The sequence below is a fragment of the Fringilla coelebs genome, assembly GCF_963513975.1.
Source record: "Fringilla coelebs genome assembly, chromosome: 14".
NCBI lineage: Eukaryota > Metazoa > Chordata > Aves > Passeriformes > Fringillidae > Fringilla > Fringilla coelebs.
The window spans coordinates 13,527,623-13,548,577 of NC_140040.1; the positions used below are offsets into that span (position 1 = coordinate 13,527,623).

The 20,955-nt window shown below is 35.1% G+C and overlaps 1 protein-coding gene across 3 annotated transcripts in view; it reads right to left on the reverse strand.

Moving 5' to 3' along the window:
• Positions 1–20,955, reverse strand: part of PHKB (phosphorylase kinase regulatory subunit beta) — a 68,903-nt gene that overhangs the window by 39,199 nt on the left and 8,749 nt on the right. For all 3 annotated transcript variants that reach the window (XM_084215294.1, XM_084215295.1, XM_084215296.1), the window contains exons 2-11: positions 20,733–20,822; positions 18,848–18,986; positions 18,098–18,197; positions 16,260–16,367; positions 14,276–14,356; positions 11,629–11,744; positions 6,024–6,087; positions 3,300–3,395; positions 1,520–1,717; positions 863–920 (exon numbers count right to left, since the gene is read on the reverse strand). In XM_084215294.1, coding sequence (XP_084071420.1) covers positions 863–920; positions 1,520–1,717; positions 3,300–3,395; positions 6,024–6,087; positions 11,629–11,744; positions 14,276–14,356; positions 16,260–16,367; positions 18,098–18,197; positions 18,848–18,986; positions 20,733–20,822 — 1,050 coding nt within the window. The remainder of the gene's footprint in view (positions 1–862; positions 921–1,519; positions 1,718–3,299; positions 3,396–6,023; positions 6,088–11,628; positions 11,745–14,275; positions 14,357–16,259; positions 16,368–18,097; positions 18,198–18,847; positions 18,987–20,732; positions 20,823–20,955) is intronic.

Consider the following 20,955-nt stretch of genomic DNA (forward strand, 5'->3'; position numbering starts at 1 on the left):
TCTTGGGCCTCACTCTTTGAAAAATGTCAAACATTTCTTTAGAAATATCAATTGTGAAACCTTATTATATCTTCAAACACAACATTTTAATCTGTGGGTGGCCACAGAGGAGTTGGGACTGATGGCAGATTTCTGTGCCCCTCACTGTCTTTATCTGCAAACTATTCAACGTGCTAGAAAAGATGGACAGATTTTAATCCATTTAAAAATCTTTTGGACAATTGTAACCCTGCTCATGTTCTTACTCAGACTTGTGTTCTATGCAAGTTCTTGCTTCCACCCTGAGATCAGCCCTTGAACTTCTTTCATGTGTCTCCTGTCCTCACATCAAGACCGAAGTAGTGTTATTTCTGTTGGTTTGTTTTGATTTTTTTATTACTCGATCAGACTGACTACGTGAAAAATTGTGGCTAAAAGGAAACTAAACCTTTCCTGGTTCCCTTTCTTCTCTTCTGAATTCTGATTGAATTGCAACACAATGCTCAACTTGAGAAGCCCTGGTGCCCATTGAGTGAGGCAGCATGTTCTCCCTCCCTTTTCTTTCCTGTGCTGCTGTGAAGTTCTGATACATCTGAAAGTTTTTCAGGCTTAAAAGGCAATGCAGGACAATGCCACAGATTGAAGCTTTTAAGAAACCCTTACAAAGTTATATTCTAAAAACAGTTCACATTAGAAATGCTGAAATCTAGCGGGTTGGGATGCTTGGGGTTTTGTAAGCCAGGAGGCAGAACTCTCAATGAGATATTTAGTGGCACTGCATTATGGTTTATTTTGGCAGGAGAGGAAAACAATTTTGTATCTTTCCTCTCAAAGCTCATTTCTCTTATGCCTTTAAGGAACAGGAATGTAAATCTATACTTACCATCAATTATCATGAAAATAAAAAAAAGAGGGAATTCACACTCAATGCCATCAAAAAGCTGCAAAGAAGAAAAATTCATCAGACATTTCATCATTTTTATTTAAGTAAATATATATCTGAATAATCCTACAGAGTAATTTCCTAGCAACAAAAGGCAAACATGAATGCAAAAATATTTTAGTACATTTAGCATCACTTAATTCTATGGGCACTTTAACCGTGCCTTTACATCTGCTGTGGCTCGTTCTCAAGCAGAATATTTAAACAATCTACTTTTCATTATTCAGACAGAAACTACGGGGGAAAATATAAATAAATTTTCATTTAGATAACCTTAACTGATAAATACTGTGATCAAAAGCAAAATTGTTTTCCACACACTCAGACTGTAGTCAGCTGTGAAATTAAATGAAATGATAAATAATTTCCTTATTTGTTATGTGAAATCAACTGTACCCTAAATGTAAATGAAAGCACATTCATTACAAAACAACCCAATGACTCAATGCTGACTTAGCAATCTCTGAAAACTGCACATGCAAATTCCAGAAGGCATCTCCTTGCCTTGGAGGCTTTAGGAATCCCTGAGCAGCCTGTTTAGGAATCCCTGAGCAGCCTGGCTGCAGGAGCTGAGGGTGTCGGGGGGCAGGACCTTACCTTGATCTCTGCTGGTTTGTAGTAACGCCGCGTCCTGTCCTCCAGCGCCGTCCTGTAGCCGTCCCTCAGAAATCTCTTAAACCCATATTTGCCTTTCAACTTCCTAATAATTTTATCTAGTGTTTGACCAAACAGAACCTCATCATCCAAAGCAAATCCAGGATAACTAAGGCAGGGCAGAAGAGCTGCATCAGTATTCTGTAGGAGAGGGAGAAATAGGACATTACAAATTTAATTAGATCCCTGACAATTATTTGATGCACAAACAAAGACTGTTTAACTTACTAAGTGAAATATACATTTGGAACATTATCTTATCAAAATCATAGTGCTAATATAGAAAATAGTGTGCAAAATAAGACTTCTTAGGAAGTATCAGGATAAACTACAAACCAAATGTGCAGATATACAATTTAGAAGAGAACTCATTTAACTCACAATGTCACCTGTTTTACAGCTGATAATGTGCAGGCACATTTGAAAACGTTATAAAGCTTTGTGTTTTGGGATTTTTTTGTCTGTTTTTTAAATACATTCTCCAGATTATTCCTGGAGGAAACACAAACATTTGGGTGTCATATGCTCAAAAAGAAGCACAAATATTTCCTAAAGGTGCAATGCTGAGAAGTACCTTTGATTAAATCATTATTTCTGAACAGCTTTTTCAGAAACATTCTTAGGGTGCTGGAACAAACAAGCCTATCTGATTTACAATTAAGAAGATAAGGGAATAATTCCAGGAAAAAAATATGAGAAACCTTCTCAGGAACAATGTGGATCTCTTATGAATTAAAAAAAAAAAAGAAAAATTACTAACTAGTGCATCACCTCTACAGGTAAGCTTCCAGAAACAAACAGAAAAGTATCATTTTCTGCTGATATAGTCAAGATATTTAAACTTTTAAAATTTCTGCTGATGACTGATACAAACCCAACAAAGGAAGAAAAGAACACAAAGATTTATATGGGATAAGTTATAAAATCGGCTCCTGTTGGAATAGTTCAAGTCTCGAGCAAATAACAAACAGCAAGAGTTCTAAAAGACCATTTGACTATAAAAAAAGTAGCTGACAGTGCCTTTTATTTTAATTATCCAGCACTACAACTCTCCTATAATTCTTCTACACAATAAGCAAACTATTAATGTTTAAGATTAATAGCCAGTTTCATGAACAAAACTGCTATTATATTCCAGAATGAATAAAAAAGCAGAATGCTATTATCAGTCATTTTAAATTACTGATTCTCTACCACCAAATTTACCTTTGATGCTAGCAGTGAAATAGATGTTTTTTTTACTAATCTATATTTATGTCATTTAGATTTACTCACTGAGGAAATACATTTGTAATGGTAGTTTATAACAACAAGAAATTGTTCATATTCAGCAATTCATGATAAGCCAAGCTTAAAGGCTTTTTTCCTAGACAAAGGAAGAATTAAACCCTAAAACAAAGGGTTTCAAAAGTGCAGACACTGTGTATAGTAGAAACTAGGCCAAAAGAAAAACAAATCCCCAAGGCTGCAAATCTCACTTAAGTTATTTCAAGTTCTATTTTAAAATTGTCTGGAAAGCTACCAAGAGGTTACCATTTTAATCTAAGTATTTAAAAAATAAAGAGGATCATATTAATTCCATATTAACTACATCACAGTTACACATAAAAAGCAAAAATTTAACAGCTTCCCAGCAAATTTCACATTTATCAAGCAGATCAGAAGGTCATATGCACTTGTTTCCTCCACACTCTGTTGAGGTGAATTTCTTTCAATGACTTACATGGGACCTTGACTCCCGGGGCAGCAAGGAGCACAGGGTCTGTCTGTTCCGGTTATGGGCATCGAAATCCACAAATATCACAGACCAAGAGCAGCCCTGGAACACAACATTGCATTTGTTTAAGGCAAAGGGAAGAAGCTTGGTGCTTCTTTCTGAAATTTTACTGGTTCTGTGTTTAATTTAGGTTATGTTGTCATTGATGAAAATTCTAATCAGAAAACACAGCACAATATCAAGATGAAAATATTTTGATTTTTCAATATACTGAAGCATAGCCAAAATTAGATGGCTTTATCACTGATTAGTAATTATATGATTAATTCAAGCTATTAACTCTTCTATTAATACTTGAAAAATGAGGTCTGTATTAAGGAAAAACAAAAAAGAGTATTTGCTCTTCCCTGTGAACACAGGAAATGTTCTAAACAGTGATGCTGAATATTTCATTACAAGTCAATTAGAACACAAACAATGGGATATTCAGCACAGGTACTACTTTGGAAAAGGACTTTCATAGCAAATAGAAATGGTCTGCTTTTCAGTTATTTTAAGGTCTGCATTATCAACATCTACTCCTTGGTAAAAACTAGTTCCCAATAAAATCAGTAATTTCACACTGTATTTCTCTGTCAACTTCTTAATGCTTCCTGAAACACTAAAAAAAAATCCCCTGGTGAAGATAGAGTTTAAATAGAATCAATATAATTTAGAACTATTACCAGTAGGCAACTTCTTGCAAACTCAGGTTTGTTAATGAATAGGTATCTTCATATATGTTGCAACTGATAATGAATCTCAGAATCACTCCCCCACTGGAAGACAGTCCATGTGAATTCATTCCACTAATAATCATAAATCCTAGAAATTATCATAAATCCACCAAATTTCTCCTAAACAGCAGCCAGTTTCTTTGGTATACTACTTTCCTAGGAAAATTGTTCCAGAGCCCACCATTCTAATTATTAAAAACTTCAATTTCCAGTGAAGTTTCTACATAAATACCTCACCACCCTTCTTTGTGTGCCAGTACCAACATCCACTGAGATGCTTCTCCAAAAGGTTTCATTCTTGCTTACACTTTACTGCACTCTAGTTATATATAGTTATAAAAATACACAGCTTTTACTTTACTAGGGTAAACAAAACCCTAAACTATTTTTTCACTGTCCCCATGAAAAATAATCTGTTTTCTCAGTCATTCTAGCAAGATATACACTGACTAGTGCTGCAATAAGAATGTACACAAATAATCACATTGGCTGTGATGGTTTGAACTTTCTTCTTAATCCAGATTCTGATTATTCACAATTCTCTAAACTCACCTACAAACTCTGAACACAATGTGCTTACACGTGCAGTTCCAAAGTCTGTGCTGCAGGGAAGGATTCTCTGGGGGTTCAGGAGCAGCTCACTTGCATTCCCTAAACCCACAAGCACCTTGTTTGACAAATGAACTATTTTTCACTTTTCTAAAGACTGTAAACTTCTGGAGTAAGAACACCTTACAGAGACTTGATTTATTAAAAAAAAAAAAAAAATTAAAATTGTTTTTGCCCAACCCAATAGGGGGCATGCAGCTCATACACAAACAACTCTGCCCAGGTCAGCCTTTAATGTGCTCCTCTTGCTGTGAGCAGTGCTCCCCCAGCGGTGATTTCTGCAGGTTGTACCTGTGCAGCTGCAGGTGCAAACAAGTCTCTTGAGGGGCTCAAGGGGATTTCTCAAAGCCCCTGGAACACAGCTGGAGCTAAGCACAAAGGCAAACTCTGCACAGACTGAAGGTCAAAATGGGTTCTGTTAATGCCAACTACAGATCTCAGAAATAAACTCTCAAAGCATTTAAATGGGTCTTGCTTCATCCTTTTCAGAATTCAGCAAAAAAAAGAGAAAAAAACCTCAACAGCCACATTTACTGGTGCTTGAAACTGTTGGGAAGGTAAAGATTATAGATAAATGTCATTTCTGAAAGAATAACAATGCATATACAGTGTCTGATCATTACTGAAGATCCTTACTACCTCCTAGTTCTAAACACTCAACATCAGCTTTTAAAATGCATGGCATCTTTCTTCCACATATACTATTTTTTATATATATTTTCTTTTTTTTTCCTAAGCCATTAATTTGGAAGAGTATTCTTTTATATTAGCTGCAGACTACTGTAGGTATAGCAGCAAAGAGAAAGATGCACATAGAAGGGGAATAGACAGCAGATATAAAAGTCTCAGAAAAGGCTTGCTTCCCTAATTGATCCAAGCCACATCAAGGATGAGAAAAGACTTTACAGATGTGCAACACACTGAAATTAAAAATAGGTTAAAAAGTGGGATTATATAAAAGCAGCTTGTTTAAAGTCTTGATCAAAAGGCACAAGAAGGAAGCAGACAAAAGGATGGTAATGCTTAAAGGAGGAAGTATATTCTAGTATCAGCAACAGATACCGTTCTGAAGGAAAAAAAAACATTTTGGCAACAAAATTCTTTTTCAGACTAAGCTACAACCACTTTAGAATTTTTCTAAGGAAAAATCCCAAGTGATTCTTGATATAAAGGGCACTAATGATTTTATCAGATAAATTCTGTACCTGAAACAGCAGTAACCAGTTTGCCGACTTTCTTTAAAGTTGGAATCTAACAAACTGTGTTAGGTACTTCTAAATATCCTCTGATCCACCCTGTAAATCATTATTGCTAACAAAGGAGGGAAAACAAACACTTCTATTACCTGATTTCCAAAGAGATTGAAACCATTAATTGCTTCTAATGCTGCTTTTGCCAGTCCCACGGAGCTGAGGAAAAAGCAAAACAAAACCCAGAGGTATCACAATTCAAGCCCAGGTTAAAACTTCCCACACTTGACAGCTTTCAGTGCCATGATTTTTTCTTGACTTGAATTTCATGCTTAACCTTTATGTTACTAAAAAGATGATGCAGCAGATTTGGGGTTGTTTTGGTGGTAGGTTGTTTTTTTTTTCTCTGAAGTACTACTCAGCATTTTTATTTGTCTTCAAATAACAGAGACCACCTCACAAAAGAACTTCTGTTCTCACCTTGCTATCAGACATTGCCATTATGCATTTCAAGGTCTTGCTAATAGCACAGAGACAGAGGATTTAATTCAGCACAATTTTTCAAACCAGTTCTCAAGCATTAAATTTTAAAGACTGATTTCTAGCTTTCAATATAATAAAAGAGGTCATCAATCTGAATTCATAACAGAAGGATTTTCTGATGTCAACCATATAATGACACATCTTTTATTTCACTTCATCACAAAGAAAACATGACCCAGAAATTCCATCAACAAGACTTCAAGTTAGCCTCACATTTTAAGACACTATGGATTAAAATCACTAATAATTATATAATTTAAAAATCAAATTCTATATTAAAATTATTTATCAACCATTATGTAAATGCCACAGTACAAATAAAATATACATTTGAACAAAGTCTTTTCATTTTAAAAGTGTGGTTTTCTATTTTCCTTGTGAGTATTTTAAAAAAAGTGAAGAAGCATTCTTTTCCTTTCAGTTTCACTTCTCTCTTTTTCTTAATTTTAAAGAATACATAATTATAGATAAATATTCATATAAGAAGCACTAACTGTTCCTCACTTCTATGTAAAAGGTGTTGTGACTGTATTGACAAACAACTTCCTCATCCAGCCCCCCACCAAAAATTGACAACAATTAAATTGGCAGAAATCTGCAAACAGGGAGTGTGCTTCAATCTTTATTTTTCTGTACTCGATGCAGCACTCTGGGATGGAAGCAAACATTTTACCTTACTCAAAATGAACAGATTTTTACTATCTATTATTGTAAAATATGTAATTTCAAATGATTACAAACAAATCCATATTTCAAATATAAGGTCTAATTATGATTACATAGGAAATACTGAAAATAATGAAAATAATTCAATAAAGTTCTAGAAATTGGTTTTTTTTAAACTATTACTTTACCTGTGTTGGTTCTAATACTAGAAATACTTTAGACTGATTTCACACTTTTTCATTTAAAAACCCCCATGTTCCTTTCTGAAACACTGCCAGGAATAATACTCCTGGGTTCCAGTTCTAATTGTTCAACAAGAGAAGGCTGACCAGCTTAACCACAGCCTGCTCTGAGCAGCTGCCTCTGCTTGGTGTCTTCTGCTGCTGAAAGCTTTTAGAGCTGGAGAATGAGATGAAGAAATAAACTGACTCAGAAAAGCTGGGGATGTAATTATTTTTCTGGCTTTGTTTCAAATACCTAAAAAATAAAAGGTAATTGTTCTAAAAATTGCTTTATTCTAATTACCACCTAGCCATTGATCAAATAAATTGACATGATGACTCAGAATAGAACTTTTCAGAGGAATTCAGTATTATCAAACTGCATATACAGAAGGTAGAAATCAGAGAAATCCTGCAAACTGGAGGTTGTATCACATGTTAAAATCTCATATTCTCCTTTCAAGTAACAGTCCTAATATCAACATGATATATTTTCAGAGTGAGAAAAAAGTTACTGATAAAAGGTAGAGAAGTAATAAATGTTCAATTGGTATTCAGATAACATAAAACTACTCAATCTGTCTACAAAAGAGGATGATACTGCTTGAATGAAATTCAAGGCAAACATGTATTCCTTCCCTGAAAGCATCTCTACTTTGCAGACTCAGTCATTATTCTACAATAAGACTAATTTAGTAATTTACTGTAATTTATCAGCATTTTTCTACCTCTAGTTATTGAAAGCCCCTGGAAACTTCATTACTCTCACAATTACTTGCCAGTGACCATACAAACATCCCAACAATGTCACTCTCTTCACCACACACACAAGTACCACTTAGATTATCAAAAGTTTTATGGGTAAATGACAGGAGGAAGTCCTTTAAAAGAAAAAAGAAGTCTGTGAAGAGCCTTTGTGTCTTTACAAGATTGAACAATCACAGCACAGCACTCTTCAGGACTGTGATCACACTTCACACTCATTTCATTGCCACTGATTAATGCCTTCCTGTTGGGAAAATTGCTCAAGAGGTTCTGTAATAAACATTATGCTTGTGTCTTTGTATAGAAAATACATTCCTCATTCTCTGCAATTTAGTAACAAAAGAAATGGAGTGCCTTAACAGAACAAATGAATGGCAAAATGTATTTTAATAAATGTGTTCCTTCCTCCACTCATTAAGCCATTATGAACAGACTGTACTGACCTGTGGGACTCTGCCTGCAGAAAAAGGTGCTTTCTTGGAGACGGGCCCAAAACAAAACTTCACCCAAACCCTCTTAAAATATTCTTCTAAAAATCTCATAAGATCATGAAGTCATTGGCCAGAAAGGACATATGAAACTCATCTAGCCCAACACAAAACCTCACTTGAAGCCCAATATCTAACCAAGACCAATTTAAGTAAACCACAGCCTATACTACACAAGTCTCACAAACCTCCAAGGATGGAGATTCTACTTTGAACACCCTGCTCTTTCCTTCTCTGTGCTTCAAATGAAAAGGTTTCTTCTTAATGTCCCCACTGAACCTCACCAGCTGCAATCCTTAGACCTTACTGGAGCTGCCAGTTTTTTTAATGTGTCAAGGATTATCAAGTGCAGCCTTCCAATCATAATGCCACTGGGTAACATTTGACCTTGAGCCATATTTAGGGCAGGGGAAGATGAGACTAACCTAGAGATACCACTTCCAGCTTGCTAAAAGAAATTTAGTAAACACACTTAAACAACATTCATAATTCTCATTACTTTTTAATTGTTGGATTTGACCCCTTAGTAAAATACCTAAGGGCAAACACTAAAATTTGCACATTTTTAGCAAATGTAAATCAAAATAGTCCTTCAAGTATATCCACCCTTAATCCTCCTCCTGTTCAATTTCTTGCCTCCATCTGAATGCTGTGCATTTCAACTGGAACATCAAGCAGATGTGAAACATAAGCAAATGAGAAAAATATTTCTACATCACTAATAATTTTGTAACTCTATAACCCAAAAAAGATCAACGAAGGACAGAACTATAGCAATGTGCTTTATACTGCAGAGAAGAGCAAGACAGAGGCCTTGCAATTCCAGATTTGGAATATGAGGATGCTGCACTTTGGTAATTTCCTGATTCTCAGGGTGCATACAGGAGGTGTCAGAGGCACTTTGCACAGCTATTCAGCAGATGCCTGCAGAGCAGCTGGATCAAACAGCTACAGGACAAATTCATTTCTGTCAACTTCAGCCGTATGGGAAGGGATCACACTACAATAAAAGCTGTTACAAATCTTGCCTTTGAACCAATAAAAGACATCAATTTGCATACATCAGTGAAGACGTGCTCCACAGAGTGTTCTGCTATTTATCATTTATCAGAAGTGTTTGGAGCTGTACTAAGAGAATACCGAGACTGTGAAGGCTTAAAATATCTGCATCTTTTAACATGGGCCATAATGTGCAGCTATTATTCACAGACTTCCAACTGTACAATATCTTCTTTGAACAGAAAGCTCTCTTTCAATAAAACCCAAGAATTACCTACTCATCCTGAAAGCAAACATAGCCTGTATGGAGACTTCCATCACAGAATTTAAGGGTCAGGAGTGCACCATCTTTAACACTGACCCTGAAGAGAGCACTTTTGGGGTCCATAGTCACAGGACACACACATACATCATTTGTGAGTAGACCTGATATTCATAATTGCTTCATCAATTTAAAACAAAAGGGGTTTTATAGCTCTCTTTGGTAGATACAATCAGAACATAAAGTATAAAGACTATTTCAGTGTACCCAGAGCTTTCCTCAATAATATCTAAAAATGTCTTTTGATGCATGTTGCCCTTCCATTTTTCCTGATTTATGAGAACCAGGGAAATTGCCTACCAGCTTTCTACAGTGAAACAGAGTATCCACATGTACACAAAGAATGATAAATAGAGGCAATACTTGTTTCTGATGACCAAAGTCTACTTCTTAAATTAGGACCAAGCTCTGTGCTTCCCCTTATGCTAGCTCAATGATCTGTTAGATTGGCCCAGTCCATCTCACAAAACTTTACCCTTAGAAAAACCAACCTATAAATGTCAGTCTAGATTAAGACAAAACAACATGCCCATTTCCATGTGTTTAAAAGATGCCCAGTTTTCCCTGAAGAAAATTCACATATTGGATAGCCAGAATGCTGCAAACAGGAGACACAGGAGTTTCAGTGTTCCTTTTGCACATTTCTACAGGTGAGATCTGGAAAGAAGCATTTGTTTCTCTATGTAGTCATGTGGCTCACGTAGTCATGTAGTTTGGCATTTGACAATTTTACAGACAGAGTAGGAGAAAAGAAAAGAAAATCAGCAAAGTCATAAAGCAGATTATATAACAGCAACTCGAATTTTTTTTACTTTTTTTTTTTTTTTTAGATCTCATATTGATAAAAAGGTTCTATAAAAGCCCTGAAAAAAACCCCTACATTAATAGTTTTGCTGCAAGGACATGTAAGTATATTTAAAAGTTAAAATATACATGCCTGCATGTAGGCTAAGAAAAATAATTCATTCTCAAATGACAAGACAGATTTCTTTGGCAATATTGAAGACTGGAAGAAATGTGTATTCTTTACAAGCCCTTGATAATAAGGATGATCAATAATGTTTTCAAAATCCAAAGATATCCAAGCTATAGCCATTTTTATGATTAATAAAACCTCAGAAGTCAAAAAGGAAACAATAGTAACACTAGAAGAATCAAGTTGTCAGATTACAGATTTGATCCTTCAAGGCAGAGAGCACATGAGTGATTCCACTGAGGTGAGAAGGACAACTCCAGCATTAAAATGCTACCAGGATTGCTCCTTGTCCCTGACAGAGCTCAGAACTTGCAGCATCTTGGAAGAACCTGGAAAAGAGCTTGGCACTAGGCTGCTCTCCAGTGTACAGCGTCTTCTTCCCACCACAGTGCAGAAGAGAAAATCTAAACTCATGATTCTACACCTTTTTAAAGCAGGATATTCCTAACCTAGTTTTTTGAATATGATTCCAATCCCACTGCACATGCCTCAAGACCCTGAGCTGTTCTGAACACAAGTTTCAGAATTATATACATGCAGCTGCACATAATTACTGGAATTTGAATACTCAAACAGCTAAGCATCCATGTGGTTATTTCAGCATGCATATCATGATGAAATTATCTCCACATTTTCCCAAAATATATCCCTCAGTCTTTAGAGAACCTTAATTTAGTTCAAACATTATTTTCATGCATTATTATTTTTAGCTTACCCCATTATGAATTCTTTCCATTCATTTACTTGCTTTGGCTAACACAGCTACATTTGCTCACCTACCTTGAGTGCAGCTCTGGACTGCCATTGTTGTATTTGCTGCCTCTTTCCCAGACACCAAAGTCTGGTACACGATAGGCTCTCTCCACACAAAACACAAGATTCTGGATAAAGGACACCTATAGGAAAGAAAAGTGACTGAAGGAAAATAAAAGCACATCTTTTCTGGTTTTTCCAAAAGACAAACCTGCTATTCCTTGTAACTGTTCTTTCCATCCTTTTCTGTTTCAACTCAAAGGATGATGTTCTCAAGTTCAAACATTCTCTTTAAAACCAGTTTTTAATTGCAAGATGTTAAGAGCTGTCTCTGAGAGCCAATGTGAATTTACACAGAAGTTGCAACAAAGGCAGGGATAAAAATGACTTCATATTCAAGACACATATTTGAGGAGCTCCAAAAAGGTGATATTTTGATCTTTTAAAAAATTTTATCTTTACAACATCAAAAACCAACACAAAATTAGAATACAGAAATCCTGGTGCTTTTTCTTAATTAATTTTAAGAGAATTGATATGCCAAAGTTTTATTAAATAAGCTCCAGATAATATATATTTATGCAGATTCAAACACACTCCTTTATAAACACAAATAAAACTCTAAACCAATTTATTATAATTAAAATCTCTTCTAGGACCAACACATTTCAACTGAACACCGAAGTACTGAAGGATATTTTAAGGTATTTAAGATGTATTCAACAATAGCTGGGAACTTATTTAAACAGATAATTTTTTCCTGATTTACACTGTTGAAAGAGACATTTGGAGTTGCTTGGCTGTAGAAAAATGAAATTGAGCATAAATGTTATAGTTCACTTTAAAGAATCCACAGATTGGAGCTTAGAGAAAATGTAACCACAAGCACAAGCTTTACACTGGTTCATCTCCAAAGCAGGGATTTCATCCCCTCCCATCCAAAATATTCTAGGGGACTGTGGAAAAGAAAATACTGCAATGGCTATAAACACAACCATATTGAGGAACTACAGAGAAGGATCCACTTTGCTACCATCAAGTGGGTTTTTTTTCAATGAGCTATGTAACAAAACCCCAATCTTTTACTGAAAGGTATTTGGCTGTATACCTTTGTTTTACCTTTTTTCTCCACTTGTCTTTAAATTTTAAAAATTTACTATTTCAGACTTACTCTTTATATTTACTCTTTTAGTCCACCACCAATATTATAATTCTAGACATAGTTGTCTCTATTTAATGTCTCTGCTAAAATTTCACTATGAGGTGTACAATTACCTGCACATTAGATTTTTTCATAGTTAGTACTTTCAAGAAAACTCTGTCTCACTCTTCAGCTATGCCCAGTATATTCATCCCTGTAATTTAGCATTTAGTTGCATTAAAATGAACTTTCTCTGAATGAAGCCAGAACACCCAAATACTAAGAGTGTGGCTTTTCCCATGGTCTATCAATAACTGAAATTTATATGAAGGAGCAAATAGCACCACAAAGAATTAGCCACACAAAGCCCAACGGGAAGTGCAAGTCTGTGGTAAAAAATCTGAATGTCCATAATGCAGAGATTTAGAGGGGACAGTTGCTAGGAAAAGGACATCCTGGCAGGGAAGAGGAGAATATCCACTGACTGGAAAGTCTATAAGCATGCACTTTTTCTGCAGAATCTGTAATTAAATGCAAACATCTGGAGGATAACATAAATTATTTATCAAGCTAATTAAATACTTAATTATATACATTTGCCTTCTCATAGATATAAAGGCAGTTCAGAGGAAATAATACAGGCCTATCATGATCTAAGAAAGAAAGAAGACACGTTGCAAAATTTAGTTTTTTAATTATCTAAAACATAGATTACTGAAGATATATGTTATAGAAAAACAATGCAAATTCACTATTACTGGAAAAATATCTCTTTTTTTTAATAGTGGTACTGCAAGGACATTTAAGCTTTTTAAGGCAATACAGCAGCAACTATCAAACAGAACTGAGTAAATTTAAACAAATCCAGATTAAGAAAATTGGGAGAAAAAAAAGAATTAAAAAAAGTATATACATCTGTGCTTTCTATTCCAGTTTCAAAACATAACCTCATTTTAGAGCAGGCCAGCAGGTTGTCCTGACATGACTTTTACTCAAGCCAAGGCTATTATTATCTTATTTACAGAAGAGTTAACACTTTCTAGAAACATCTCTTACTATGATATAAAATTCTTTTATTTTCAAAGCAAAAATTCTTAACACCCATAGGTTCATATTTGTTTGAAGAAAGCCCTGCAGCTACCCTGAAAATTAACCTCAGTATTTATAATACTGAATTTTCATTGGACTGAGAGTTTGAAATAATGTGAAAAGTGAGAACAATGTAAGTAGAAGTTAATTGTCTGAACATGTTGGAACTCTGACCTTTTAATTCCTGACATTGCAGCTATCAGAAACAGCAGAGAACTATAAAACTTTCAATGTCATGTTACATTTACTCTTTGCACATCTAACACTTTTTTAGCTATTACTTCACTATCCATTCATTACATTACTTTTTCTGAGTTCCACTCAAAGCATAGAATACCTGCAGTATATTTTCAGAACAATTACTTTACAGTTGGTAATGAAATAAAACCAAAAAAAACCACAAAGAATTTGAAGCACATTTTAGGACAGGAAATCAATTTGTACCTCATCTGTGTTGTAGATAATCTGCAGCCCCGAAGAGATCATCTCAACCAAATAGAGAAGAAATAATGACAAAGCATTGATCTGGAGCAATTAAACACAGAAAGGAAACTATAATTAACTTTATGTTTATTGGAGTCATGTAAACAAAATGAACATGGTATAATTCACTAACAAAGATGGTCCCACTATAACACACTTCTGCTTCTTAAAAAAGCCTGAATCTAATGATGTGGAAACAATCAATAGGAAATGGTGGCACAAACAAGCCTTGTCCTCTAGAAATTCTGATGTTTTATGATTTTTTAATTTCAAACTGTGCTAGGAAAATGTTCTCCCTTAGGCACACTGCTCTGACCCATAGCTAATCACTTTGGTCACAAGCTGTTTTTGTGTTCACATATATGACAACACACTAGCCAGTAGGTTACCAGAAAGGCAAGCAGTATACTGAATAGTGCACAGCACACCTAGAAAGCAAATCACTTCTGCCCTGGTGGGAATTTCAGCATTATCAGCTGACATGGGGAGAAATACAACACTCAGATATGATCAGATATTGAAAAACTATATTTTTAGTACCCATACACAGCATTTATTGTAAACAGTAATTACCTTCAGCAGCTGTACAGATGAGTATCATAATGTCAACTCATTGAGGAATCAAAGGAAACTGCTGGTTTGGGTTTTATTACAGAACTTTCCTATACTTGAGAATTTGTATAACTTCAATAGAGAAACTAAGTTTATCACACTATGAGGTATAAACCCACAATCTCATCACATGAAATTTAAAGAAACCATCTAGAACAAAAAAAAAAAAAAAAAAAAAAAAGTGGACTCTTATCTGGAACACAGCAGATCAAAAATTTGGTTCAAATTCTAATAATCTATAAATATTTAAAGACAGTTGACTCCAGTGTCTTAATACAAACTGAAGCACCAAATACAGCAATAAGGGCTACATAATATATTCAATATTTCCCAGCTGAGCCCGGTCAGTTACTCTGTACTCTTGTCTCCACAGAGCTGAAAACCCTCTAATTCTTGAGGTATGTGGATGACAGATGGGAATGTGCATTCATGTTTATGGGAAGGGTTGAGCTGCCACAAAAAACAGACTTTAAACTGTCATACAGTGCTCCCCAGGTCCCCAGATTGCCTCCTCTTATAGATAAAACATGTGCCTCTCCATGAAATTTCCCATAGTCCAAAATGCTAACTTAAGATAACTCCATAAGGCATTTTCCCCAGAACATACAATTTCTGAATCCAACACATTCACTGTACAAACTATTTAAGTAATACTGTCACCATGAAATGAAATAATCATCAACCCACTGTGTCAGTTCTGAATAATTTCACTAGCAATTTCTGAGCTAAAAGGTATGTGCAGACTTATGGAATGCAAAATAATAAGATCATGAAAGCAAAGGTGGGTCTGAAAGTAAAGAGAACAGGAAATGAAAGGAGTAAAGATTAAAACTCTGGAAAATGAGAGACAATTAAACAATCAGTTATGCAATTAGTCTGACTAGGAACCACTATGCAAAGCAGGGAACAATTCCTAACCATTGTCAGTGTATATTAAATGAATGAAAATTGCTCAAAATTATGGAAAATTAAACTGGGAATATTCACTGTAAGATTACACTAAATCTTTCACTTTCCTGACTACAACATTTTTTTGCCAGGATTATTTATTGACAGCCATCTGTTAGTCTCAAAAAGAAGCAACTTTGTAAACAACCAACCATCTACCTCTACAATCTCACAGTTATTTCAGTACCTTCTGACCAAAACATACCATTCAGTTATGTTTCAAAACACTCTTTTTCAGCAGAAGATGCAAAAGGCTCAGTTTTACCACACACAGCACATCTAACACAAATCTAACCAAACTGAGACAGCTGCATTATGGAAGAATGAAGACAATATTATTAAAAAATCAGCCAAACTTGGATTTACAACAACATGGATGTGTTACCTGAAGGTGTCCATACTCCTCATGGGAGAAGACCTCATCTCCAGTTTGTGCATTGAACACAGAATGCAGACATGCAGATGGTTTGGGGTCTTGTTTAAATTTCTGAACCTAAAGGTGAATGAAAGGCAAAACATAAAAGCAAAGGCAATAATTTCAGTTTGTTTGGCAACCACAAATTCACCATATACCTTATGTAAATTATTACTATTGTTATTATTGTTATTATTTCCAAAAGATTTCTTGATTTGACCACTCTGTAAACCCTATCATCAACAGTGTATTTGCAGAACAATTACTTTATAGCTGGTAATTAAATGAAACCAAGGTAACTCCATAACTCTTCAAGTCACGTTTTGCTCTCCAACAAATTTTAAAATTTTCTAACCATCATTGCCAGTACCTGATCCACATTTCACTCAATGTTGAATGCATTTTCAACATTGATGCTATTTTCTAAGATTTTCTTCTCTACCAACAGAACACAGCACGTGCCTCAGAACAAGCAAACAAGAACTATATTGTGGAGTCTGCTCCACAAATACATTACATATAGTTCAGGTAATGAATCATATGTTCATTGGCAATAGAATGCAACATCTGCATTTTTGCTAAAAGCATTTGCTCAAGTCATGTCTTGAGCAAATATAACATATATTGCTAAAAATTATTTTCTTTTTATGAGGCCACACACAGTCTCTCAGAATAAAGTCCAGCTTGACTTCTGTCTGTTAGCTACCAGGAACTGTTTAATACTACACTGTAGGAAGAGAAGAGCATCTGTAGTAAACAAGGCAAAAGCAGACAAGCAGTGTGCCAGCAGTGGGACACCTCTGTTAATTTAATGCTCATTATTCTTATCTGGCACTCCTCATCTCCAAAACAAAAAACTGCACATCAAAGAGAAAAACAACAGCTCAAATGTAACAAGATCAATTTAGGTCAAGATTATTTAAAAATATGAGACTCTCAAGAAGCAATCCAACCCCCCAGAAAATATATGTCAGCATAGATACAAGTGGCAATACAATATTTGCTCATTATTATTGTTACTGATACCCCATACCTGTGGGCTTCCCATTTCAGTTTGTGTGCTCAGCTGTGAGGGAAGCTATGGACTTACATGAAAACTATTTCTAATAATACAGTTAAAAGTCAGTGACCTGAAACTTCATACAAACTGAAACATGGAATATATGTATTTAACTACTTCTAGATCTGCTGCTAACCACTATGCAAAATTTATCCACCATACCAAATTTTAATAAGAAGGCCTGAATATTCAGAGTATATTCACAAGAGAATTAGGCTGAATAAATCGACTGTGTTGCAACTTAAGTAGACTACTCTGTTTCCTTACTCATTTTGGAAATGTGTGCCTTTCTGAAGATATGTCATTAAGTAAAATACTGCTGGAAAATGTTTGCTAAAGAAACCAAGCAAAAAATCAAAATTATCACCTAGGTAAAGAGAACAACTACAAACACAATAACCAAGACAACAGTGCAAAAAAACTCTCCAGCCTTAACAAAAAGCAGTTCTACATCTTTCCATTTAATCACTATAAAAAGACATAAACCCCCCACACAAGTACTAATGGTGTAATATTTAAATGGGACAAATAACTGCAAAATTACCACAAAAAAGCTTCAAGTGTACCCTGCACTTTCCTACCCAAAATGCTCACATCTCCTACTCCCTAAAACAATGCTGCAACAACAATGAAGCAGCTGTTCTGAGCTGGGGCACCCTAGCACTGTGAATTTGATGTGTATTTAGGATTTGATTCCCAGTTTCATAATCCCTGGAGGGAGGTGAGCGCGGCCGTAGCGCAGTCTCACCTTATCGGCCTGGCGCATGTAGCAGTAGAGAATTCCTCTCATGCACTTGATGGCAGAGTGCTCCAGCTCGTGGGTCCTGCCCTTGTCATCATCAATGCGCCTGGGACACAGAGATAACTCATAAAACAAATTGCAAATGCAGCAGTGGGGGGAGAAAAACAGAGACATTCATGCTTTGGAATATTAAGTATTTAACTAATGCTGGTGCATAGTGGTATCCTCACTCATACCTACATATTTACAGACCTAGTCATCCTTTCTCATTAAAAATAATTAAAAAAAAAAAAAAAAAAGGGTTTTTGTCTGGCAACTTATACAAGCATTCCTCTTTCAAAATTTAAGAATTAAAAAAAATCCTTCCTGATATTATAACATCCAGTCCCTTGCAAGTAAATGATTCTCAGTATCAGCAACAAGCCTGCCAATGCCCTGAACTTTCCCACTAGATTTAAAAGTATCCCCTGAGTACAATTTGCCAGAAGAACCTCTATTTTTAGTAGCAGGTATTAATTCCACTGTAACAAATACTGGCACCAATTACATTATATGAAAACATGTTTACTTACCAAAAGTAGAATGACATTTTTAAACTAGCACCTACATAAATATTTTTACCCAGTTTTGGAAATGTACCATTCTCTATGGGTTTACAAATCTATTTTTGATAAAGCCTCATCTTTTAAAATTTTCCCAAACTGAAAAAGAGAGGGAATGTAACCTGGCAGAGACATGAGGGTAGAAGTTATTCACCTGTAAGCAAGGGCCAATGCCCAGGCACAGGCAGCACAGTAAAGGCTATCATGGACTTTTGCCTTTTGGTTATTCCCAAAAGTCTTGGTAGGGAACAGACCTGTGGTTGGGCTTTGATAGACCAGCAACGTTGATTTAACTGGAAGAAGGAAAAATGAAAAAGATTGTTAACAACATTTATATTTCTTCCAGATTTTCAGGAACAGATCAAGGCATAAACAACCTGTTAGAGCATGCACAAGATAAAAAGGGAAAGAAAGGTAAGGAGAAACACACAAAATTTGTTACATTGTTTTTTTCAGACAAATTAGACCTTTTTACACAAAAACCCAGCAGTATTCAAAACTATTTCTATGACTCTGTTCTAGCACAACCCACTTTGTACAGAACTTCTACAAAGCAACCCAGTAACTTCCTTTCTCTGAAAACAGAAGAAAAAAGTCACTACAGTATGTCATCTGCCCCCCAATCAGTTAAATGCTTAAACTCTCCAGAACTCTACTAATTCATAAAAATCACATTTTTAACTCAGGCCTGATGATTGCATCAATATTTATATAAGTAGAGGGGAGTAAGCAAGGAGAAAGAACAACTACAATTATTTAATTCATATCTTGATATGAAAATAGACTAAGACGGGAATTTTCAGGTTGCCAAAACCGAGTTAGAAAAAATACTAAATATTACTTTAATTCTTTTTGTACTTCAATATTTTGCATTTCGGAAATTGTTTTTCCTAAGGTTATATAATAACTGGAATGCTACAAGATTGAAACTGGGCTTAATGCCCTCAAACAAGACCTTTCTAACAATAATCTCTTCAGCATAAGACAGGAAAGCATGTTTTTCAACAGCTTGTTATCAAGTATCAATTTTAAGAAGGCCTCTTTATTGTCTATATAGAATGCTTAGAAACTAAGTATTCTAAATGAAAATTATAAGGTTTTACAGCCTTTTGCATTATATTCAGTGTCTTGATATGCTATAACAAAAGCTTTGATCAATATTACCTGAAAAAAAATCAATATAGACTATTATAAATGAAGTATAAATTCAACAGTAGATTTTTACTGTGGCAGCAGCATAACTGCCTGAGATAGACAGCAAGCACCACCACAGATTTGTTGCTGCCAAGTGTTAAAAAAAGCCAGTTGAGCAGTCATCTCCTCTGTAAGAAAGCTAAAGGCAATGCACCCACAAAAAGCAACAGATCTATGGATAGACCAGGTACAGATTTCACTTCAAAAAGCCATTTCAGTGAAGGGAGTCCCATCCCACATTTTTAGAATGATGGGAAAATTGTTCAGTATTCTGTACCTTTGCCTGAGTAAAACTTATATTTTAAACTGTCAATTGCACAGCCATTAAACAGCCCTGATTTTAGAATCCAGGCAGGACTTCATTATAACACCAACCTCCTAAACCCCAAAGCAATCAAAACAAAACCTTGCTTCTTTAATGGTTTTGGCTTAAAATAACATCAAATGAAAAACACTACAGTTGACTTGAAATTAGCTAACAAATAAAATTTCAGCACAAAAATACATTATGGCACTGTTAGTAACAAAAAAGAACTGCCAGACTGTTCCCAGTACTACACAAAAGCTTTTGTCCATTTAAATTTTTCCTCAGCTGTATCTGGTCAATGCTACAATCATAAGCTATCCCCAAAATAATTCTAAATTCAATCTTACAGCTGAACTGGATTTTCAACAGCCATTTTGATTTACAGAAAGAAATGTAACTCAGCCCTCCTCTTTGCACCTTGCAAACTTCTAGAAGTTTGGGAAATTATCCTAAAGTAGAAATAATGTAGAGCTGATATTTATCATGCAAATATGAATTCTAACTCACATCTGGGTTAATTCAAGCATTATTAACTTACCAATTCTATAGTAATGATTTAATTTATCCCACAGAGTTTCCCCCTCTGGCTTTGGAAGGTTAATACATTTAAGTGGCTCATAAATTGAACCTAAAATATGAAGAAAAAAGAAGACCAAAATCAAGATCAGAATCAGTTTCATAATTGTAATATTGCTAAAAATTAGTGTGATAATGTATTTCTTCATGTTTGTTATACAAAAGCACAATTTATCAAATTTCAA